Source organism: Schistocerca americana, chromosome 3 (assembly GCF_021461395.2).
Source record: "Schistocerca americana isolate TAMUIC-IGC-003095 chromosome 3, iqSchAmer2.1, whole genome shotgun sequence".
Classification (NCBI taxonomy): Eukaryota; Metazoa; Arthropoda; class Insecta; order Orthoptera; family Acrididae; genus Schistocerca; species Schistocerca americana.
Window position 1 is genome coordinate 778,480,289 of NC_060121.1, and position 25,996 is coordinate 778,506,284.

At 44.6% G+C, this 25,996-nt stretch overlaps 1 protein-coding gene across 1 annotated transcript in view; it reads left to right on the top strand.

The window, feature by feature from the left end:
• Positions 1–25,996, top strand: part of LOC124606397 (partitioning defective 3 homolog) — a 290,115-nt gene that overhangs the window by 37,320 nt on the left and 226,799 nt on the right. The window contains exon 2 of the mRNA XM_047138378.1: positions 22,703–23,067. Coding sequence (XP_046994334.1) covers positions 22,846–23,067 — 222 coding nt within the window. The 5' untranslated portion in view covers positions 22,703–22,845. The remainder of the gene's footprint in view (positions 1–22,702; positions 23,068–25,996) is intronic.

The window sequence follows — 25,996 nt, forward strand, 5'->3', positions numbered from 1 at the left end:
GCAACCTACATCCTTCTGAATCTGCTTAGTGTATTCATCTCTTGGTCTCCCTCTACGATTTTTACCCTCCACGCTGTCCTCCAATGCTAAATTTGTGATCCCTTGATGCCTCAGAACATGTCCTACCAATCGATCCTTTTTTATAGCCAAGTTGTACCACAAACTACTCTTCTCCCCAGTCCTATTCAATACCTTCTCATTAGTTACATGATCTACCCACCTAATCTTAAACATTCTTCTGTAGCACCACATTTCGAAAGCTTCTATTGTCCTCTTGTCTAAACTATTTATCGTCCACGTTTCATTTCCATACATGGCTACACTCCATACAAATACTTTCAGAAACGACTTGCTGACACTTAAATCTATACTCGATGTTAACAAATTTCTCTTCTTCAGAAACGCTTTCCTTGCCATTGTTAGTCTACATTTTATATCCTCTCTACTTCGACCATCAGGTATTTTTCTCCCCAAATAGCAAAACTCCTTTACTACTTTAAGTGCCTCATTTCCTAATCTAATTCCCTCAGCATCACCCGACTTAATTCGACTACATTCCATGATCCTTGTTTTGCTTTTGTTGATGTTCATCTTATATCCTCCTTTCAAAACACTATCCATTCCGTTCAACTGCTCTTCCAAGTCCTTTGCTGTCTCTGACAGAATTACAATGTCATCGGCGAACCTCAAAAGATTTTTCTTTCTTCTCCATGGATTTAAATACCTACTCCGAGTTTTTCTTTTGTTTCCTTTACTGCTTGCTCAATATACAGATTGAATAACATCGGAGAAAGGCTATAACCCTGTCTCACTCCCTTCCCAACCGCTGCTTCCCTTTCATGTCCCTCGACTCTTATAACTGCCATCTGGTTTCTGTACAAATTGTAAATAGGCTTTCGCTCCCTGTATTTTACCCATGCCACCTTTAGAATTTGAAAGAGAGTATTCCGGTCAGCATTGTCAAAAGCTTCCTCTAAGTCTACAAATGCTAGAAACGTAGGTTTGCCTTTCTTTAATCTTTCTTCTAAGATAAGTCGTAAGGTCAGTATTGCCTCACGTGTTCCAACATTTCTACGGAATCCAAACTGATCTTCCCCGAGGTCGGCTTCTACCAGTTTTTCCATTCGCCTGTAAAGAATTCGCGTTAGTATTTTGCATCCGTGAGTTATTAAACTGATAGTTCGGTAATTTTCACATCTGTCAGCACATGCTTTTTTTGGGATTGGAATTATTATATTCTTCTTGAAGTCTGAGGGCATTTCGCCTGTCTCATACATCTTGCTCACCAGATGGTAGAGTTTTGTCAGGACTGGCTCTCCCATGACTTTCAGTAGTTCTAATGGAATGTTGTCTACTCCCTGGGCCTTGTTTCGACTCAGGTCTTTCAGTGCTCTGTAAAACTCTTCACGCGGTATCGTATCTCCCATTTCATCTACATCCATTTCCATAATATTGTCCTCAAGAACATCGCCCTTGTATAGACCCTCTATATGCTCCTTCCACCTTTCTGCTTTCCCTTCTTTGCTTAGAACTGGGTTTCCATCTGAGCTCTTGATATTCATACAAGTGGTTCTCTTTTGTACAAAGGACTCTTTAATTTTCCTGTAGGCAGTCTCTATGTTACCTCTAGTGAGATAAGCCTCTAAATCCTTTCATTTGTCCTCTAGCCGTGCCTGCTTAGCCATTTTGCGCTTCCTGTCGATCTCATTTTTGATACGTTCGTATTCCTTTTTGCCTGCTTCATTTACTGCATTTTTATATTTTCTTCTATCATCAATTAAATTCGATATTTCTTCTGTTACCCAAGGATTTATACCAGCCCTCGTCTTTTTACCTACTTGATCCTTTGCTGCCTTCACTACTTCATCCCTTTCTTCTTAGCGGGTGTCTATTTGTAGCATGTGACTAAGTAATTGCGACGTCATTTAGTAGTGCCGAATGGCGTTGTGAATCCGGTTCCTATGTGATCACTGATCCTTGTTGTATGCTCAGCGCTCCATGTCAGTTTGCAAACGTTTTCTTGAATCACCCTGTATATCGAAGTGGAGCTCACCGCGGCGAAACTTGGTTACGGAGACGATGTACGACTCTAGCGGCTGACACAGGTGGCTCAGTGCGGCAGTGATCCCTGGCTGTGAGTGCGGCTGCGGCCTGGAGCAGCAGGCGGCGCAAGGCGGGCAGCGCAGCGCTTTCACGCCTCGGGTAAACACGGCGGGGCTGCAGGCTGGCAGCTCCTCTCGCAGCTCTCAGGGACGTCCCGGTGACGCCAGTCTGCGCGCTATGCCAGCACAGCAGGCGTCACGCAGCCTCCAGCACGACACACACTGCCGCGCCAAATCGCGCAAATTAGCCTTAACACCTCTTGCTGATCGCGGCCATAAAGTTGGTAGGTACTGGTAGAACCTGCATATTTTGTGCCGGCCGAACATCAAATAGTCTGTTTAAAAAGGTAATTGGGGATGTGTGCAGGTTTCAAGAAAGCTTAAAACATAATCTGTATTAACTTCACTAGGGGAAACAAAGCCTTGACTCAAGTTGTTGTTGTTCTGGTCTTCCGTCCTGAGACTGGTTTGATGCAGCTCTCCATGCTACTCTATCCTGTGCAAGCCTCATCATCTCCCAGTACCTACTGCAGCCTACATCCTTCTGGATCTGCCTAGTGTATTCATCTCTTGGTCTCCCTCTACGATTTTTACCCTCCACGCTGCCCTCCAATACTATATTGGTGATCCCTTGATGCCTCAGAACATGTCCTACCAACCGATCACTTCTTCTAGTCAAGTTGTGCCACAACTCCTCTTCTCCCCAATTCTATTCAATACCTCCTTATTAGGTATGTGATCTGTCCATCTAATCTACAGCATTCTTGTGTAGTACCACATTTCGAAAGCTTCTATTCTCTTCTTGTCCAAACTATTTATTGTCCATGTTTCACTTCCATACATGGCTACACTCCATACAAATACACTCAGAAACGACTTCCTAACACTTAAATCTATACTCGATGTTAACAAATTTCTCTTCTTCAGAAATGCTTTCCTTGCCATTGCCAGTCTGCATTTTATATCCTCTCTACTTCGACCATCATCACTTATTTTGCTCCCCAAATAGCAAAACTCCTTTACTACTCATTTGCCCGCATCTCGTGGTCGTGCGGTAGCGTTCTCGCTTCCCACGCCCGGGTTCCCGGGTTCGATTCCCGGCGGGGTCAGGGATTTTCTCTGCCTCGTGATGGCTGGGTGTTGTGTGCTGTCCTTAGGTTAGTTAGGTTTAAGTAGTTCTAAGTTCTAGGGGACTGATGACCATAGATGTTAAGTCCCATAGTGCTCAGAGCCATTTGAACCATTTTACTACTCATTTCCTAATCTAATTCCCTCATAATCACCCGACTTAATTCGAATACATTCCATTATCCTCGTTTTGCTTTTGATGATGTTCCTCTTACATCATCCTTTCAAGACACTGTCCATTCCGTTCAACTGCTCTTCCAAGTCCTTTGCTGTCTGACAGAATTACAATGTCATCGGCGAACCTCAAAGTTTTTATTTCTTCTCCATGGATTTTAATACCTACTTCGAACTTTTCTTTTGTTTTCTTTATTGCTTGCTCAATATACAGATTGAATAACATCGGGGAGAGGCTACAACCCTCGCTCACCCCCTTCCCAACCACTGCTTCCGTTTCATGCCCCTCGACTCTTATAACTGCCATCTGGTTTCTGTACAAATTGTAAATAGGCTTTCGCTCCCTGTATTTTACCCATGCCACCTTCAGAATTTCAAAAAGTATTCCAATCAACATTGTGAAAAGCTTTCTCTAAGTCTACAACTGCTAGAAACGTAGGTTTGCCTTTCCTTAATCTTTCTTCTAAGATAAGGCGTAAGGTCAGTATTGCCTCACGTGTTCCAACATTTCTTCGGAATCCAAATTGATCTTCCCCGAGGTCGGCTTCTACCAGTTTCTCCATTCGTCTGTAAAGAATTCGCGTTAGTATTTTGCAGCCGTGACTTATTAAACTGATAGTTCGGTAATTTTCACATCTGTCAACACCTGCCTTTTTGAGATTGGAATTATTATATTCTTCTGGAAGTCTGAGGATATTCCGCCTGTCTCATATATCTTGCTCACCAAATAGTCTGTTTAAAAAGGTAATTGGGGATGTGTGTAGGTCTCAAGTATGCTTACAACATAATCTGTATTAACTTCACTAGGGGAAACAAAGCCTTGACTCAAGTTAGTATACTGAACAATACGCACTGAGGTGACAAGTCATGCGATACCTCCCAGTATCATGTCGGATCTCGTTTTGCCCGGCGTAGTGCAGCAACGGGACCTAGCATGGACTCCACAAGTCGTTGGAAGTCCCCTGCAGAAATAGTCACGCCGAATCTATAGCCGTCCATAATAGCGAAAGTGTTGCCGGTGCAGGATTTCGTGCACGAACTGACCTCTCGATTGCGTCCTATGAATCTTCGATGGGATTCATGACGATCGACCTGCGTCGCCAAACTATTCGCTCGAATTATCCAGAATGTTCTTCAAACCAGTCGCGAACAATTGTGGCTTGGTGACATGGTCATCCATAAAACTGAAGTCCATGAATGACTGCAAAAGGTCTCCAAGCGGCCGAAAAAAACCATTTCCAGTCAATGGTCAGTTAATTGAACCAGAGGGCCAAATCCATTCTATGTAAATACCCCACAACATTATGGAGCCACCACTGGCTTGCGCAGTGCTTTTTTGACAACTTGAGTCCGTGGCTGCCATGGGCTCTCCGCCACAGTCGAACCCTGTCATTAGCTCTTACAACTTAAATAGGAACTGATCTGATCAGGCCACGGTTTTCCAGTCGTCTAGGGTCCAATCGATATGGTCGCCAGGAGAGGCGCTGCAGGCGATGTCGTGCTGTCACCAAACTCATTCGCTTCGGTCGTCTGCCGCCATAGTCCATTAATATCAAATTTCGCCGCGCTGTGATAACGAATACGTTCATGGTATATCCCACATTCATTTCTGCGGTTATGTCACGCAGTGTTGCTTGTTTGTTAGCATCGACAACTCTAAGCAGACGCCGCTGCTCTCGGTCGTTAAGTGAAGGACATCGGCGACTTCTTTGTCCGTGACGAGAGGTAATGGCTGAAATGTGGTATTCTGGGCATTCTCTTGACACCGTGTGTATCAAAATATTGAACTGCCTAACGATTTCCGAAATGGTATGTCCCATATGTCTAGCGCCAACCACCATACCGCTTTCAAGGCCCGGCGGCCGTAATTACTTTTTCACATGCATCACTTAAGTACAAATAACAGCTCCGCCAATGTACTACCCTTTTACATCTTCTGTAAGCGATATTACCAACTTCTGTATAAGTGCATATCCCTATACCATAGTGTCATTTTGAAGAAAATAGTTTCGGTTATTAGGCCACGTCACTGTGAAACACGAAAGCAACTAAATTGCCGACATTTCGACCGAAGTGCTCCCGCCCTCTATAGTGCCTTTGACTGTTGATTATTGTTTTTTCCCGTTATTATTTCTTCGTCCTCACCCCGTACGTGCGGGGGATGCACTGTCATCGGATACAGCTCTTCAGCCACGTGAGAGTAAAAGTCTTAAAGCATAGTATAACATTGGACTTAGCGTTTGACAAAAATATAGATTTTGCACAATAAAAATACAGGTCATCAGTCGCAGAAGTTAAAATGCTGATGTGTTGATTAATTAAATGTAGACACAGATGAATGGAAGATGAGTGTCGCACACAAATGTTTAAAAACAAATGGACAATTGCGTAAGTTAAAAGGCCAATGTGTTGACTGCAGATACATAGAAGAGTGAAGTTATGAGCAGGCGCAGTCTGCCAGGAGTAAAGGTATCACGGGAACGTAGCATTCAAGGGTAGTGCGTGGGAGGATGTGGTGGTCGAGGGATTTGGGAAGAGACATGGGGTTCCGAACCCAGACTTAGGTGGTGGGCGGAGAGGAGTCGAGGGGAACGGAAGGGAACTCTGACAAGGGGCGGGTGGTAGGAATCTCGAAAATCTACCAGGATGGGTGCAGCATATATTGAGCGGATTTCATGATCGGATAAGGGAAGGCGTCAGGAGAGGACTGGGGAGTGTGGAGGTGTAGTGCTGGGGGGATGTGGTGGCAAGGCGCCGCAGACCGAGCGGCTTCCCCGTGCGGCTAGTAATACATCTTAATGGAACAAAAAACCTTAGGTTTGTGTAAGATATTGTACTGCTTACCTCTAGCGTAGATAATTTACATCGAAAAGTAAATTGTGAAACTTCACAAGAAACTCATTGAAAGGTCTAATGAATGGTAGCTATTTTTAAATGTGGATAAATATAAGTTGGTGCCTATAATAGACACAGAACACGGCAGTATCTGACTACAAGATTAGTGGTGAACATATTGAGCACGACATATCGTTTAAGTATTTAGCTTAATACTACTAAGCGAAGTGAAATGGAGAGGTCACATAAGAAAACTAGTGGAAAACTTGGATTTGTTGAAAGATTTCTGGGAAAAAGCAGTGCATCTTCAAATGAGATCTTATATGAGACGTTAGGATGACCGATTCTAGAATATCGTTCGAGTGTTCGGGTGTTTAAAACTGGTTGCCATCGAAAGAGATCAGAGACGCACTGCAGGATCTTAACAGGTTGGTAAAGACTAAACGAAACACTAACATAAATCTTCGAGGAACTTAAATGGCAATCTTTAGAAGAAAGAGGCATGGGTCTCGCGAAACACTGTCGGATAAATTTAGAGAACGTGGATTCAAAGGAGGCTGTGTGACTGTTATGCTGCCGCCGTCGTATATAGGCGTGCAGTCATTTTCCCCTCGCCCAGACCACGGATGAACTAAGGCAGAAAATCGATGACAGTGGTACGAATCACCACAAACAGTTTTCAAAACTCTGGTTCCGATACGTTAAAACTGGAAAGCTTTGTCAGCATGTGAGATCTAATGGAAGGTGGTTATATGACGCCAGCAAACAAGCGTGATAAATACGCATGCCTGTAGCTGAATACCGGAACGCGTGGAGGAGAAATTCCTCGTTTGAACACTTCCTGTGTGCTTGTATTACAACGTTTCTACCAAGTCACGTGATTACCACACTAGTATCCAGAACAACTGCTTATTAAAAGTCGTTTCTGATCTCCCAAAATTTCAGCCGGATGGTCGTACAAGACGGCCGTGGTCGATTTCTTCCACAAGCATTCCACTGTAATCTTGATGTCGACGGGTCTGCAAACTCGAGCCTTCCAGCCTTCCCGGAAAGGGGGGAAACTGCCAGGTACAACTGCTAGTGGGAAAACCCACTACAGAAAGGGTGCAGGTAGTGCCGTTACGGCATTAGAGGGCTCAGTTCCCTTGTGTGCAGCCCGGGTATTTCTCAGCAAGAAGCTGACGTCATTACCTGCCTCTGACAGCCCTGCGTTGCCAGCAAGCTGGCGCGTATCAAAGCTCTGTCTACCGCCACAATACTGCCCTCCACTCTGATCATTGCTACAAAAGAACAGAATCACGCAGGGAAACAGAATCATGTTTTAACAGTCCGATCACGCTTCGCACATTTGACCGCAAAATCGCCATAGAGATACCACCTGCTCGTCCTCGTAAAAACTAAGCTGCCAACAATGACCTCACTGCCGACGCAGAAATTAAAAGCGACATATAATCGCGAATTGATATTTATCTTTTCTACTCAGTGTAGTTACAGTGAAAGACTAAGAGAGTTACTGTGTAATTCACAAGTACCATATCATGTGATTGTTATAAGGTCGTTCAGCCTATCAACTTCGTGCGTCATGCGATGATAATCAATTGGTGGCCGCCTACTTTCCCACGAATTCCCCGACTGAACGGCTGCAACGTAGATACCTATAAACCGTAAGCCACCATTCGATGCCAACAGCGTTCCTCCCCTCCGTCCCACTGGCAGAAGACGCGAGACGACGACTTCCGGTAAGCTTACGTGTGGCTACGCAATTGGAACGTTGCGCAATGATAGACTACAGAGCTGCGTCCCTTATGTTTTTGAAAAATACAAATTTATACACATGTTCAGAAACAAAAACACCTGCAACGACTACAAATGGGACGTTCATATTCACAGGACGTGTACATCAATATGTACTGTAGAAATGATTAGGATTCGAACCACGTCGGCCCGCGGGTTCAAGGATTCAAGGACAACATCGATATCGCGAAGCAACACCACCTACCGATAAATTGCGCCTTCGGCTCGCGCTGTTGTTATAAATCGATGGTAATGTATCAATATGACTTGGGCAGACGAGCAGGATGCCTCGCAGATTTATGCGCGAACCGTACCGTCAAACCAGTGAGTTTGAAGGAGAGCGCGCCGGCCGGAGTGGCCGTGCGGTTCTAGGCGCTACAGTCTGGAACCGAGCGACCGCTACGATCGCAGGTTCGAATCCTGCCTCGGGCATGGATGTGTGTGATGTGCTTAGGTTAGTTAGGTTTAATTAGTTCTAAGTTCTAGGCGACTGGTGACCTCAGAAGTTAAGTCGCATAGTGCTCAGAGCCATTTTGAAGGAGGGCGCATTGTTGACGTGAGAGAATGTGACGCATCCACCCGGAAAAATGTTGCTCATGGAGGACGAAGTGTTTCGGCAGTGCAACGGGTGTGTGCAGAATGATTCACGGACGGCCGTAGAACACGATGAGGTTTGTCGGGTCGCACCACACAGACCACCTCGCGAGAAGATCGACACCCCATCCCAATGACATTGCAGAACAGATCTGCGTCCTTCTCGGCTCTAGCGCAACACGTCGCACACTATCAGGGGCGACAGTCCGCCGCCATTTACTACTGCATGGGTTACGTGTGCATCATCCACTTTGACAAATATGCAGAACCATGCTAGACGGCACTGGAATGACGTCGCTGCGGACAGGAGTGGTAGAAGATTTGAAAATAATGGCCGCATTCTGGTTCGCCACAGACAAGGGGAGCGTCATCACAGTGATTGAATTCGCACAGGACATACAGCGCCAACTCAAGGCTTTATGGTGTGGGGTACTATTGGGTACAACCACAAATCACAGTTGGTGCGTGTCCAGGGCACTGTGACCTACATGAAATGACATCCTGCGAGCCGTAGCCATAACCTATCTACACAACACCTCAGACGCCATTTTTCAGCAAGACAATGTATGACATGTTGCTGCACAAACGCGTGTCTCCTTGGTGTCACAGGATGTCAGCCTTCACCATGGCCCGCCAGACGACGGGTGCAGCTCTGTGACCCAATGCCAACCACCACAGATGAACTTCGGAACCAGGCGAATGCAGCAAGGATGGCTCTATCACAGGACGCCATTCGTGCAAGATACGTGTCGATGCCATGGAGCTAGTTGTCAGGACGCATGGCGGACCCTGTGCCTACTAGGCAGCAGGAAACATGCTGAACCGAGGTGACTGAAATGCTAATCATTTCTACAGAACATACTACTGTACATTTTCTGTGCGTATGAACGCCCTAGCTCCAGTCGTTCAAGGGGTTCTGTTTTTTGAGAACATGAGTATATTAGTTTCGATAGGCAAATTTGTTTCAACACATCAGTGGAGCCTTGTTTGAACTTGACGTCTTCCTTTACTTTATCCACGTTTCTGTTCATCACATGAACATGAATGCGAAATGTCAAGCGACATAGACGCGTTAGAGCATATCTGTGCAAGAAAACCAAATATGGTATGCGCTTTTCCAGAACCAGGTAGATCGAACTCCTGTAAACGCTCTGAGAACACAACTCCTTGTAGCACATTTCAAACTAACACGATTACTTGGGAGGTAAACGTATTATCAACCTATAGTTTAATTTACTAGACACAATCCTATTGGAGGTTATATGGCTGTGCCTTTCTCCTAACTTTGAATGACGTTTCCAGCTCTTTATAGTGAAGAATAATGGTACAGCTTAACATTTTAGACTTTAACAAGTAATTGCTAGAGGTGAAGGATTTCATACGGAGAAAATCGTAAGAGGATTGACTCCTTCTTTGACACCGACCGAGCTACATTGTAGTAAACAATTAATCTAGCTGGAAATTACTTCCGATGGTCGATACACTCAATTCCTTCGCCACATTCAGAAACGATTACATTCAATTTAATACCTGTGGTGCACCAGCTCTAGCAAATAGAACGCGTTTCAACGAAAGAAGCAAATGCAAGCGGAGATTTGGTACGACGGAACTTCAAGAAATAAATTACACATAATTATAGCTGGCCAAGCAGTCGTTATTGAATACTGCTCTACACTCTTTGACATAGACACAGACACATGAGACAATTTTCCAACATAGTCACCACATCTCTGGAAGCCACTGTCGGAACGTTCATCCAACTGTTCAGTTCCTCGACGGCAAAAAGCTGTTCCTTGTTTAGAAAACCATTCGAGAATCGCTATGTGAACGTTTCCATCCTCGGAAAATTTTCGATTGTTATGAATCAATTGTTAGACTACCTGGACCTTGTGCTCTGTGGTCGATGGACTCCTTGCTTCCCGATCGCCAAAGCTCATAGCCAAGCGGTCTAGGGCGCTGCGGTCTTGGACTGTGCGGCTGGTCCCAGCGGAGGTTCGAGTCCTCCCTCGGGCGCGTGTGTGTGTGTGTGTGTGTGTGTGTGTGTGTGTGTGTGTGTGTGTGTCCGTCCTTAGGATCATTTAGGTTAAGTAGTGTAAGATTTCACACACACACACACACACACACACACACACACACACACACACACACACACCAAAGCTCACACCTCTAATGGCTTGGTCAAATTGTTGGCAACATTTCGCGACGACTGTGACATTTCATTTAGTGCGTATACTGCCACAATTTTAGGGTGAATCTGTGAGCGATTTAGACGTTTTGCCCACAAGAATCTAGCTACTCCGCGTAATTCGTCTTTGGAGTGCGTTTCCAGTTGCGTCATTTCATTCGTACGCAACGTTCCGCTTTTATTGCGCAATGGTTCTTGGTGTGGGACGACGTGTGTAACATACTGTTTGAAGTCCCTTAGTACAAGAAAACAGCGGAAAAGCTTTCGTTATCGGCGAAGACACAGATAACGAAGGACTCAAGTAATACATCCCTATCATGTGAGTGTAGGAGCACCGAGATAGTGATCTAACAAATGAGTGTATGAACAGGTGATGAAATCTTGAACCTCTTTCAATTTATAGCAAGGCGCCACACACATATTTGAGAATATTCTATACCGCTATCTTAGATAGCAAGTAGCTTCTACCGAATGTAAAAGCGTCCTCATCTGCAGAGATACACAAATATTTACAAGAAAATGAAACTAAGAAAACTATGTCGTACAAATTTTATGTTTCTGACAATTTTCTAAACCGCCACCAGTTCATTGTTGCCATCAACGATATCACTTTTTCCTTTAATTCAAAGGAGGCGTCTCCTTATCAAATGATTTGTAAAGTTCGGATTTCCTGCTGGAGCCGAAACGTCAGATCGTAAGATTTTGGGAGAATGACGCGGTACCAACATCCAAGAACTTTCTTACATCACCGACAACCGTCACGAAAGGCTACGTTTTTCAGTCTTTCTGCTGTTTATTGTTCCTTGTTGTAGGAGTACCTTTCCGAAGCGTGTATCCTGACTCTGCCAGTTTGCTTCAATAGCAAAATAGGTTTTCTCGTGGTCGGTCTCTCTCTCTGTCTGTGTGTGTGTGTGTGTGTGTGTGTGTGTGTGTGTGTGTGTGTGTGTTCTCCTGACTATTGGGAATGTCTTTCGTTCGATTCCCGGTGACATTCAAAGGTTTCTGGGTTAGGAATGTGTAGAACAGGGTTCACTCATCCTAGCGAGGAGAAAAGACAAGGTGTTAGAGTATTTGAATCGACACTGACTCGAAAGCAGTGGCAAATGGGAAGGTAATCAGACGGTATTAGCGTCGCATTTCAATTTAACTAGTTTTACCACCTGCAAATCCTAAAACTATGTTCACCGTAAAGGAGACTGGGTGGTAAATGCGATAACTGATCTAACCTTTAACTGAATCTGTACACCGGCTTAACTTCTTCCAACCTCCCGCTTTGGCATTAATCAAATGGAGTTTATAGTGATGGTCTGTAATTTATGGCACTCTCTAAATGACGGTGAGTTGTTACTTGTACGGGACACTAGTAATTTTATAAACGATCTGGTGTTGCCTTGTAGCATGCGAGTGCGAATGATGCAAACTTTAGTCTCTCAATAGCTCTATATTTCATTAGAAGATGCATATGCGGGGCATGTATCTTCTGAGACAACACAAATACAAAATGAATCAAGTGTCGTGTACCCCTTCAGTCCAAAAAGTTTAGAAAATTGGTTAATAAAAATACACAAAAGTTAAAATAGTAGTTGTAGTCTTTGAGGCTTTCCGCACAGTCTCTCCCCACTAGGTTACAACGCACGGAAGGTTCGTACAATCATGTGACACTGCCAGAAAAGTCGTTTTTTGGATATTGTTCAACTCTCGCGTCACGTTAGACTGAATATCGGGTACGTCGTTAAAGCGTTGATTTTTCATTTGAACTTTTGCATTTTGACGTAGATCCTTCTCGATATCGACCAGTTTCGCCATTCCTGATGATTTTTTTGCAGAAAATAATTGTTCGCGTTCTGCATATCAATCAAACCGCAGTATGCGTTCTCGCGTCGTTTGTTAGTGTGTCAAGGTGTGTGGTCTTTTCACAGACTCTTCTTCAAAACATTCTGAAGAATGATTTAGAGACGTTCAGTTCGAAGGTACATTGCGATTTGTGACAAATCGACGTTGACACACTGCCTACTCACAACTAACTGGTCTAATGCCAGCCGGCGCGGTAGCTCAGCGTGTTCGGTCAGAGGGTTAGCTGCCCTCTGTAATAAAAAAAACTGAGTTCATCGATCAACAACGAACTTAAACGGATGTCTTAAGACGTCCGCCCCGAGCAGATATAACGAACAAAAGCGAACAAAATGAGATTAAAAAAAATGCCCATTTGTTGTTCAGGGTTGTTGATTCAAGATGCTATCGTAGTTGCTGCGCTGGCGTCTCTTGGACGGAACTTTTTGAACTGGGGTGTACGCCACCGTTCAGACGGTGAGCTTGCTCAATGTAAACTGAAATATTGGGAAACATTTATTTTCATGGGCGACCATATATTAGCTAGTGACACACACCTGTCCGAATAGAAGAGTGGTCGGGGACAGACTTCAGTATCGGGTTGGTTCGTGACTTATCGGTCACTCCCCGCACGTCGTTGTATTATCGTTATTTTTCCGCGAAACGGTGACGTCGTTAGTTTGCAAGAAAGAACACCACAACTCTATCGTGGCACAGCTGGCGTTAAAAGGCGCTATCAGTTACGATGCGGACGCTTGCAACGCACAGCTGCGACTGTTCTGCCAGAGCCAGAACGACCGGGCCTGCTATGAGTAAACATTATTTTGTCCCTAAGCTTCTACTCGACCCGGTGACTATGTTCCTTGTTAAGGAGGTGGCTTACTGCACGCAGTCACTCCATATAGTTCGAAATTCGCTTCACTTACCTTGTTCAGTTTTCGGACGTGGTCACATCCATTTTCGGAAGTGGGACATCTGTTTATGCAATGCAGACAGAAATCCAGGCGTTGAATCCTCTCCTCCTTTGCAATATCTTAATGCTGTTATCACCAGCCTGAAGACTGGTTTGGTGCAGCTTTCTGCACTACTCTCTCCTGCGCAAGCCGCATCGTCTCTTCATTACTATTGAAATCTATATCAATTTGAACTCCCTTCTTTTAGTCAAGTTATGCCATAAATTTTCCTTTATCCCTTTACCTATTAAGTAGGCCTACAACTTAATCAGTTGTACCCATCTGATTTTCAGTATACTTCTGTTGTACCGCATTTCAAAAGCTTCTATTCTTATTGTCGTCCACGTTACACTTCGTACAATGCTGCACTCCAGGCAAATAGCTTCAGAAAAAGCTTCCTGGCACTTAAATACAAATTTATCGTTTTCAGAGACGTTTTCTCGCTATTTCCAGTCTCTTTTTCCCTCTGCTTCAGCCATCGTCATTTGTTTTAATGCCCACGTGCAAAACTCTACTTTCAGTGCCTCATGTCCTAATCTATTTCGGAAGCGTTTCGTGATTTAATTCGACTACATTCCGAAACCCTTGTTTTACTTGTTTTTATTTGGTCATCTTGTGATCTCTCTTTCATGACACTACTCATTTCGTTTAATTGCTCTTCCTAGAACTTCAGTCTCTGACAGTATTATGTCATCAGCGAACTGCAAAGTTCTTATTTCTTCTCAGCACACTTTAACTAGTTTTCCAAATTTCTTCTTCGTTTCCTTCACAGTTAGGTCGCTGTCTCACATCCTTCTCACCTACTGCTTCCCTTTCAAGTCCTTCAGCTGTTACCATCCAGTCTTGTTTCTGTACTAATTGTACAATACCTTTTGCTCTTCCTGAATTTGAAAAGTGTGTCCTCCGTCAACATGCGGAAAGCCTGAATCTGGGTTCCTATTTGCTTCTATAACGTGACACGAAATGGATAGCTGTATGTGAAAACTTTCGGAACCTATCAAGAAAAATAAGTTGAATGTCATAATCTGGACAGTGCTTAGATTGGTGTAAACAGTGTCATCAGGTATACACTTTGGCAAAATGAAGTGGCAGCTCTTCCAAACGCGACAGACTCGTATAACCCAATGTGCTTCGAAACAATACAACGCCCTTAGAGCTCGTTGGGCTGGACATTGTCTCGCTTCGCACTCCCGAATTTGCATTTACCGGTTTTCCTGTGTTACTGGAGGATCTCCCGTAAGCTCACGGCCGGTGGTTTAAACACTCCTGGAACAATTGAGCTACCGCTCAGTTTCTAACGATTTCGCTGATTATTAGACGTTTGAGTGAACAACAAAATTACATTTGCGTCACATTACTAGAATGTCGGCATACCTTACTTCGAGCCAAATGAATACCGGCTTTGTTCAGGTCTGTAATAAAACCAGGGATAATTCACCTTCGACATATGAGGTTTCATGTTAGCAACGAGCACCAACGGTGGACTAAGCCGTCCCTGTCCGATATATCGCTGCGAAAAACCAGCCAGCTTCCAAATTAAAAGCAAATAGCCGTTGTAGAGATAAGCTTTATCGACTGTTCTCGTCTATCGGTCTCGATATCATTTGCCAGTCTCGGTAAGATGCTGTCACTAAAAATAGCTCACCACTAAAAATAGCTCACCACTGAAGAGTACTCTGCCTTCGTTAGAAAACAGTGAAGAAGCTGTTAACTTATTTCCAAGAAGCATCGAAACTAAGTGTGAACAAGAAGCCGTAAACAGAAAATGTTGCGGATAACGACAGTGGCAACACGCTGGGTGCACGGTCGGGAAGACTACTGTTTGAATACCGATCCCGACATCCAAATTTAAGTTTACCACGGTTTTCCTTATTCCCTTATGCGAATCCTGGTACATTTCTTTTGAGAGACCGGCCGAATTCCTTAGCCCCCCCCCCCCCCTCCCGAGGTTGTGCTCAGTCTCTAATAATCACATCGTCGACTGGACAAACGACGGTCATAGTATATTTTTAACCTTGAGCGTCTCCCACCCTACGGAATTTCCAGATAACTTATGGGAATGCAGATGGATAATGTTCTTGACAACCACCGATATTGTGGCAGTTTTATTTATTTATCGTATGTTGATACAGAGCTTGGATCAAATACATAATTTTAAGAGTATGCAGTGTAAGAAATGACAAGCAAAATAAAGGTACAGAATCAAATGTCAAAGTAGTATACTAAATTATGTACACATTAGACAAGTTATTAGATTTCTAAGTCCAATCTGTTGATCCAGTTGAGCCCTTCAGGTGATGCATGGTGGATGCCATTTATTGATCCCCCGAAGGCTCGTTTCGTGCATTTACCAGCAATGTGATTTATTGTTGCCCAACCCCGTTTGTGCTTTAGAGATCCGCAGTTCCCTTGTCCTGTTCGGATGCGGTTGATGGTTCTCCACTGGCGTCTGGGGAGTGTGAAACCTGGAACTCGCATCGAAGGCTTTTCAACCAGATGACTGTTGAACACTGACGATTCTTCCCACTGACTTTTCCATACTTCGTTGATGTTAATGTCGGAGGCTTGAAGATGATGTGCAGTTTGCCAAGGTGCTTTTCTTGACTTCAGACGCTGATGTTCTGCTATTAATACATCGCTGTGTATGGGTAGTTGGGGGTTCTAAATGTTTCTCCAGGAGGGCATCTGATCTTCGTAGAGCTAGAGGCTGGATGTTACTTCAAACTGGTAGCCATGCAGTTTGAGTGCTACGTATGCAGCCTGTGATAAGTCGCATTGTCTGGCTGAGTTGCACATCTTGCTACAGTGAACACTGTTCATCCAAGTTGGAAAACAGTAATCAGCGACAGAGTATGATAGTGCCAAAGCAGTTGATCTTAGAGTTTGAGCACAGCAACCCCAGGAGGTACCAGCAAGCAATTTTGGCAGGTGAACCCCTCATTTCTAAGCCTACACCTTTCTTGCCTTACGCAGGTAGTATTACCAACATGGTTGATCGTATTTTGGGGAAATATGGTATGAACTGCGTTTCTCGACCATCATCTGAGATTAGCACAGCCTTGGGTCTACAAAGGATGGTTTTGGTTTTTGCAAGGCGGGTGACTACCGTATCTCCTGCAGTTGTGCTATGTCCTACATAGCTCCTACCATTAGGACCGTGGAGGACCGGTCTACAGCGCGTCAGGCACGCTTGCAACAGTCGAGCAAGTATCTGACTCCAAGGCACACTGTCACGGTACTGGCCACCAACGGAATGTAGTAACACACACTATGGCGTGCACTTACATCTGCTGGGATTGTGATATTAAGGAAGTTGTTGAGATTGCACTAGAATGTGACCTTCTAAATAGAAAAGGAGGTTTTTGATCTTCGCACCTCTTTCCTCATAAAATAAGCGTTTTCTTATTTAATTTAAAGTGAGTAGTTTGAACGCTTTTGAGTGCAGTGGTCTTCAAATTTACCCATTCGCGTATTTATCTCAAACCCGTTGAGATTGTTTCTAATCTTACGTAATATGAGCTGCATTTGTACCGCTTCTCCCTGAAAATGTATTATTATATACATGCCTTTCACGAAACGATATTAGACATATAGTTCCAGCATTAGGTTACAGATCGATATTGACATAAATGTACACAGTTACACACTTCTTTGGATAATATTCGTTTCTACGTACGTGTGGTATGACATGAGATTCTGGAATTCTTCCATTCAAACTTCAAAGAGAAACGAATTTCAGCGTGACACCTGCTTTTCCCATGCGTAAACTGGTGGGACTTTGTCTTCTCTCCTGGATGCCTCCACTTTACACTGCCGTAACCGGACCGCGCTTGTGGGCTTTCTCTCTTCATTAGGCGCTGGGCTCCCGTCCGTAATTTCCAACGACGAGAAGTTTCACCACAGCCCAGCTGCTCTCTAACTACTTCCTGACATCTCGATCACGATTTTATAGGCTGAATCAAAATCGATCTCCTTACGTGATGCCACATGCTGTACAGGTGAGCCACTTCCTGTTCGTACCCCTTCCCTTACACTCTTCCAATATTTTCCTTACAAACGAAATTGTAGCTTTCACATCAACTTTTTTCCTGTTTTTCCTGTGTTATTATGCAAAAAAGTTAATATTTTCAATTGTTATATTATGTAATATTTCTGAAACGGACTGAAATACATTTTCTAGCTTGATTATTCCTAGAAAAATGATGATGATGATGATTGGTTTGTGGAGCGCTCACAGTTACTGGCGCCCACACAGTCCCAATTTTTACACAGTCCAGTTTTTAGCCACTGTCACAGATGATGATGATGATGACGACGACGAAATGACAACACACACACCCAGTCCCCGGGCAGAGGAAATCCCCCAACCCGGCTGGGAATCGAACCCGTCACCCCGTCCTACAAAAATGATGCTAGTCTTTGGTAAATCTAGAACTAAAATGGGTGTTTCCCTTCTAACAGCTAAACACAGTGTCGAAGGTCTGTAATATTAAATGCAAATGCTTCCTCAAATACATAAGTAACTTTGAAATTTCAAGATGTAAGTCATTAATTTCGAGAGATCGTGGGTAATTATATTTGTTATTACTACTGGTGAAGGCTTTTAACTGTTCCGCCTTAGCAGTCAGGATGTTCCTATCCCCGATATTATCTTCAAGTCACTTGCTATTCAAATCTGACATTACATTAGCAAAATCGAAGCCACTGTAGATACATTGCTTCTTGGTTGCAAGGATTTTTCTGTCATTTAATATGATTAACACTGTTAACGTTCTGCGTAAATGAAAAATACTTTGCTGCATCTCGGTTCGGATTCTGGATGAAACTGTATTTCCTTTGGTCTACAATGACATACCCACCTCTACTGGCGTCATGACTAAGAAAGCATTGTATTGATCAGTTCTAGGAGCTGTCGACCACTTTTAGTTTCTATGGCCGACATCCGTACGCAGATGCAGGAAGAAGTGGACTACTGTAATCTAGGCTTTGTAGGTAGCTACGTGAAGGCAGGAGGTCAGAGAAAGAGGCTATCAGACGAGAGCCATTAGCTATCTAGCGACTGCTCTCAAGCATTTCCCCTGTGACCTTCACGGTCAGTAATGGATACTCCTCAGATAACGATGAGTAACTCAAATACTTGTCCGAAATTGCAGATCTGCGTTAGTGTAAAATGTTGATAGTAGTGAGGAAAAAAATTAAAATATGTAGGTGAACATCATTTCAAGTACTTGGAACGCAAACTATTTATTTTTGCTTCTTTCTCGCATTGTTTCGATCGATGGGCGAATCAGAACTCCTGTAGGTAGCGAAGGAAAGCAGGAGCTATTATCTAATAATAAATTTAGTTGATAGCTCGTATCAGTCGTAGTTACTGCATTGGAGAAACTCAGCGCTGTCGTTAGTATTTTTGCTCGGTTATAGCGATACTGTGGACGTGATCAGGAAAATGAGTGACAGGAATTATGCGGATGGTATACTGACAATTCAAACAACAGAGGTCACGTAAAGGCTTCACCGACCAAAGAATCCAAAGCAGACGACGGTTAATCGTTTACAAAGGCAAAAACTAGCAATGGATAAAGACCTGATATTAGTAGAATGCACTGAAGTTTTGAAATGAGGATTGGCACAGCTTTGTGGGCGGTATTGCTGGTCATTTAGTTTGTTGACGACCCTTTCTACTTCTAATCATTTTAGAATATTTTCCATATAATCTCCGTTCGCCATTTTTTCCACTTAAACTCTTTAGTTGATACAGACATAAATAGTTCCCATATTTGTTCTGTGATTCCTATGCGACTAAGAGACCGTGTTCCCTAATATGGATTAGTCCCCAGTTTCAGATCTTTCTCATGTGTGTCAATATGTTTTATGTCCATTTAAAACATGAAGGTGCTATACACTTCGAAGTAAGACGTGAGTTGAAATCATTTCTTTCCCATCCTTCATCTTTTAATTTATGTGAAGGACACACAATCCACATTGAACATCCCGCATTTTAAAGTTTTAGTAATACAAGAGGACATGAAGCGTGAAGTTTATCGAAAAATTTAGCGCCATTCATATCATCTGACTCAGATTAATCGCTGGTTTTCTGTTCGTACTCAGCATGTACCTTTACGGTCTCGCTCTTCCAGAGGCAAATAAAATAATTCTTGATTTTTAAGCTCTATCCGTTATCGTTACTATATTCACGTTATTGTATCTTACTTTCAAATTACATTTTGTGTTTGCCGTGTCTGACTACGCCAACTTGCATCGCAAGCACGCTCAGAGAATCTCTGTAATCGGCAAATTAGGAAGAAATTGTAATGGTGAAAAAATGTATATTCAGGCAAGAAATGTTGACACACACTGATGTAATGGACCTGTTATGAGCCTTATTAGATCGGTTGTTGTGCTTCTGGGTAAAGTCTTACGACAAACATTTTTTTTTTATTTTCGACGAGCGAATGCGAGGGGGAAAATATGAACACCGCTAAAACTCCACAATATATGAGCATTTAACGAATTACGCTGAAATTGTTTCGTAATAAGCTAAACAAGTAGCAGTAAACTGGTGCAGGCAGATTGTCAGAATGCGAAAGGTCCATTGAAATACAACAATACGCCTTCCAATGCATCCCTCACAGCTCGAGCAGATCCTCTAAAACAATGGTGTGTGACGAAGCGGACATATGCAAACGTTTCGTGCCTCAGTATACATCATACATTTAAGATTTCGTCCTGATTTTCTGAGGGAAGTGTGCGCATGTAGTTAGTGTCCCAGAATTGTTGCGACAAACTTCAAAGGGTTGTAGAGAATGTCTTGAGGAGCAAATCAAGAATGGGAACCTGTGTCAGGAAACGTCATTAACGAGAGCGTCGAAGTTTCAGCGCCAGTTCCTGCCAATAGGCCATCGCTTCGGCAGCAAATGTGACTTTGCACGCTGACTGACTATAGGCGGAACGTCTCCCGATGTTGTGTTGTTATTCAGTGATTTCCACGATTGCCAGTGGAGGAGACGGAGCTACCTGCTGCGTAGACAGGCTTTGTCTCCTATGAATGCGACGCTCTATTGCCGTGGTGGATGACGGTTTCGGGCACGGGTTTACATCTCCAGTTTTTGTCCTATATACCGAAAAACTTTTCGATTCGCCTGAAAGCCTCTGAAACCTCCATTCATAGGACAAAAGGTTTTTGAACGCAGCAGCTAGCTCCATCTTCTCCACTGGCGATCGTGACAACCAATTGCGACCACGGAATAACAAACAACATCGCGAAACGTTCTGTCTACAGGCCGTCGGTGTACAGTCACATTTACTGCCGAATGGGTGGCCTAATTGCAGGCGCCATGGAATATAACTTCGACGCTGTGTAGCGTCGTTGGATGACGTTTCCGGATGCGGGGTTCCATCCTCGATTTCTTCCTCAAGACATCTTCTACAGCCCCTCCACGTTTGTCGCTACATTTCTAGGACACCCTGTATCTATAAGCATGTATGTCTGTGGTTGAAATAGAATGATAGTGACAGTGCGCAAAATGTAGTTCGAAGATAAGAGACAATAAACATAAACGAGAAACAGTAGCGATAACTGTGTGTCCACATTCTACACTACTGGCCATTAAAATTGCTACACCATGAAGATGACGTGCTACAGACGCGAAATTTAACCGACAGGAAGAAGATGCTGTGATATGCAAATGATTAGCTTTTCAGAACATTCGCACAAGGTTGGCGCCGGTGGCGACACCTACAACGTGCTGACATGAGGAAAGTTTCCAACCTATTTCTCATACACAAACAGCAGTTGACCGGCGTTGCCTGGTGAAACGTTGTTGTGATGCTTCGTGTGAGGAGGAGAAATGCGTACCATCACGTTTCCGACTTTGATAAAGGTCGGATTGTAGCCTATCGCGATTGCAGTTTATCGTATAGCGACATTGCTGCTCGCGTTGGTCGAGATCCAATGACTGTTAGCAGAATATGGAATCGGTGGGTTCAGGAGGGAAATACGGAACGCCGTGCTGGATCCCAACGGCCTCGTATCACTAGCAGTCGAGATGACAGGCATCTTATCCGCATGGCTGTAACGGATCGTGCAGCCACGTCTCGATCCCTGAGTCAACAGATGGGGACGTTTGCAAGACGCCAACCATCTGCACGAACAGTTGGACGACGTTTGGAGCAGCATTGACTATCAGCTCAGAGACCATGGCTGCGGTTACCCTTGACGCTGCATCACAGACAGTATAGGTGTACTGAACGACGAACCTGGGTGCACGAATGGCAAAACATGTTTTCGGATGAATCCAGGTTCTGTTTACAGCATCATGATGGTCGCATCCGTGTTTGGCGACATCGCAGTGATCGCACATGGGAAGCGTGTATTCGTCGCCATAGTGGCATAACACCCGGCGTGATGGTATGGGGTGCCATAGGTTACACGTCTCGGTCACCTCTTATTCGCATTGACGGCACTTTGAACAGTGGAACGACCTGTGGCTCTGCCCTTCATTTGATCCCTGCGAAACCCTACATTTCAGCGGGATAATGCAGACCGCACGTTACAGGTCCTGTACGGGCCTTTCTGGATACAGAAAATGTTCGAATGCTGCCCTGGCCAGCACATTCTCCAGATCTCTCACCAATTGAAAACATCTGGTCAATGGTGGCCGAGCAACTGGCTCGTCACAATACGCCAGTCACTTCTCTTGATAAACTGTGGTATCGTGTTGAAGCTGCATGGGCAGCTGTACCTGTACACGCCATCCAAACTCTGTTTGACTCAATGCCCATGCATATCAAGGCCGTTATTACGGCCAGAGGTGGTTGTTCTGGATACTGTAATAACATGTCAGTTCTAGTATAATATATTTGTCCAATGAATACCCGTTTATCATCTGCATTTCTTCTTGGTGTAGCAATTTTACTGGCCGGTTGCGTAGATAGAGGAAGTAAACAAGCGCCTACTGATGGTGCCTCACCTGTGGTGAAATTTGTTTAGGAAGTGATGTGTACTGTGTTTTGGTAACGCTGTTAATTAAAGAAACAGAAATTTGCTTATTTAGTTATTCCTCATAGCGGCGATATTAAAAACAGCGTGTTTTGAACGTGTTTACTAGATACGCAAGATAACACCCGCAACGTGGTTCGAATCCCTCCTGATAGTGCGAACGAACAGTGTTTCTGCGAATTATGGGAAAGCAGGGAGTGGGGTGGATGCGGAGGCAGTGTGTGAACACGTGAGGAGTGCGTGCCGACCACGATGCTGGACAGCCGCGGGGCGGACAACGATGCCGATGGCGGCGGTGGCAGCAGCGGGGGCGGCGGAGGCGGCAGCGGGGGTGGCCCGCGCTGCTCGGACGTGGCGGACAAGCTGCAGCAGCTGTTCGGCTGGCGGCAGACGTACAAGGTGCACAAGCGCCACCGCGGCCTCTCCCACCGGCAGCAGCTCACCGCCACCATCAGCGCGCCGGCAAACTCCACGGTGAGTGACAAACCTCACCGTGACTGTACGTCACCATTCACTCCATATTCGTCATATCCTAATGTTATCCCTAAAGGCAAACACCATATTTGTCAGTCTACCTAGCTGTGAAAGGATATTTGAGGGGTACTACAGTAGGTGTTCCCCGAGGGTTTGTACGTGGGGTGGAATCCAAAATTTTCAGGACTGGTGCTGCCATCTGGAAAGTAGTAGTGGATCTTTGCAGCGCTAGGTGGCGAGACCTGCATATCTGATGAGTCAGTGTACGGAGTGGCATTCAGCTAGGAGGACGTGTTGCGTGTCCACAGCGTTTTCCGTAATACTCTGTGTTTGGTGTGTGGCGATTTTACGATGGATCGGCGAACAGAACAGCGCGTGTGTATCAAATTCTGTGCGAATCTCGGGAAAAGTGCTACGGATACCCTTGCAATGATTCAACAAGTGTTTGGGGGACAGAGCATGAGCAGTACGCTTGTGTTTGAGTGGCACGCTCGGTTCAGGGCCGGCCGAACAGACGTCGAAGATGATGCTCACACTGGAAGGCCCGTTATCCGCACAACGCCAGACATTGTTGCCAAACTTCAACAGTTGGTTCGTACGGATCGACGTCGAACCATTCAAGACCTTGCGGATGAACTGGGTATTGGTTATGAGACATGTCAACGAATGTTGACTGATGAATTTGGCATGCATTTTGTCGCCGCAAAACTTGGACCAAGGATTTTGATTGCCGATCAGTAGGCACAGCGTGTTGAAGTGTGCACGGACCTTCGTCAGATCGCATCTGATGATCAAACCTTCTTGTCACGGGTTATCACCGGCGACGAGAGCTGGATTTACGGTTATGACCCAGAGACAAAGCAACAACCGTCCCAGTGGAAGAACCCGGGCTATGCAAGACCCAAAAAAGCGAAATAGGTAAAGAGCGAAGTGAGGAGCACGACCATCGTTTTCTTTGATACCAAGGGAATTGTGCGCAAAGAATTCGTCCCGCCCAACCAAGCAGTGAATTCCGCGTACTAATGTGACTTTTGCGACGGCTCCGTGAAGACGAACGGCGACGACGGTCCGAACTTTGGCGTCAAGGGAAATGGCTGCTGCATCACGACAACGCGCCCTGTCACACATCCTTGCTCACCAGGAACTTTTTGGCAAAAAAACATGGCGGTTCTACCCCACCCACCGTACTGGACAGATTTGGCACCTTGCTATTTCGCGCTATTCCTAAAACTGAAACTCAAGTTTAAAGGCTGTCGGTTCGACACTCTAGAGAGGATTCAAGAAGCATCGCTGGCGGTGATAAACACCCTCAAAGAACAGGACTTCCAGAAAACTTTTGACCAGTGGCAGAAGCGCTGGGACCGGTGTGTACGTGCGGACAGGAACTACTTCGAAGGTGATGGTGACCATAAGTCCAAAGGTAAGGTTTTCAACAGATGGCAGCACCAGTCCCGAAAATTTTGGATAGCACCTCGTGTACGGGATGAGTCTTCTACTAAGTTAACATCGAAAGTTTATAGAGACATTTGAGATACTAAAACAGTCTTCTCTGTAACTAATTGAACGCTAGTGGAGGACACTTAAGCTGTAAAGAGAGTCCTTTTTTACTCTATTTTCTCTCTGACAAAAAAAGGGGTTTGGCAAGCCCAAAGTTAACCAGTAGAAACTCTTACAGTGTGAGGACGGGCATTATCTTTCTGAAGCAACACCAGGATGGCTTGCTACGAAGGGCAACCAAATGGGACGTAGAACAGCATCGACGTACCGCTGTGTTGTTACGATGCCGCCGGAGACTACCAGGGATCCATGTTATGAACTGAAAGGACACCACAAGCCATCACTCCTCGTTGTTGGGCAGTATGACTGCCGACAGTCAGGTTGATATCCCACCACTGTCCGGGGCGTTTCTAGACACGTCTTGTGCCTGGAATCTCATTGACTGGAGAAGAATTGTCTGCAGTGATGACCGGCGCAGAGGTACGTCGATGATATTCTACGCCATCCTGGGCTTACATCTCAGCAATACAATGCCCGCCTGCACACGAACCACTGCTTGGTTGTACTTGCCAAACTGTACCTTGGCCATCAAGGTCGCCGAATCTCTCCTCAATTGAGAACGTTTGGGGCAGCGTGGGCACGGCAATCCAATTATCTCGGGATTTTGGCGATCTAACGCTCCAATTGGACAGAATTTAGCAGGATATTCCTCAGGACGACATCCAACAACCTCTATCACTCAGTGCGGAGCCGAATAACTCCTTGCACAAGAGCTAGATGTAGACTAACGCACCTTTTACTTCTCCAATTTGTGAAGCTGTTTCACTTGAATAAATCATCCAATTTTACTGGAATGGTAATAATTTATTTTGGCCGGCATGTACATCGTATCTACGGATTTCCGTCCCATTCAGATAATTCCTTCGTGGTGCGTCTTTTTTTTCTTTCTTTTTTAGAGTGTATTTTCCCAGCTGTTGGCGACTGGGTTCGCTGAATGTTTTGGGCGGCCCGAAAAAAAAAAAGTCTTCCTAGGTGGGAGGCATTTTCTTCTTGACAGCAGCGCTGTGTTCTGGAAATCTCTTTGCTGAATTCACTAGCAACTGAACTCTCCTTAGTCGGGATCGTTTCCAGTTTGCGATGAACTGTACCTATTAAGAGTATAGTGCCTCGAAGAACGTTCCAAATGTTTGTTGCATTCTCTTAAAAGATTATTATTTTCTCTCTTTTTGTCTTCCGTTAGTCGATTATTAGTATGTTCTTAATGGATAACGTTCACCTCTGTGACTAAATAAGTGTTTAACTACTAAAAGCTTCTCACTTTTATTTTCGAAGGGCCCTCACTGACGATTTTGTGTAGCCCTTTCTTCACGTTCGATAGTGCAGTGCTGGTGTTCTGATTACGATGCAAAGTTCCTTTGGACATGCATACATC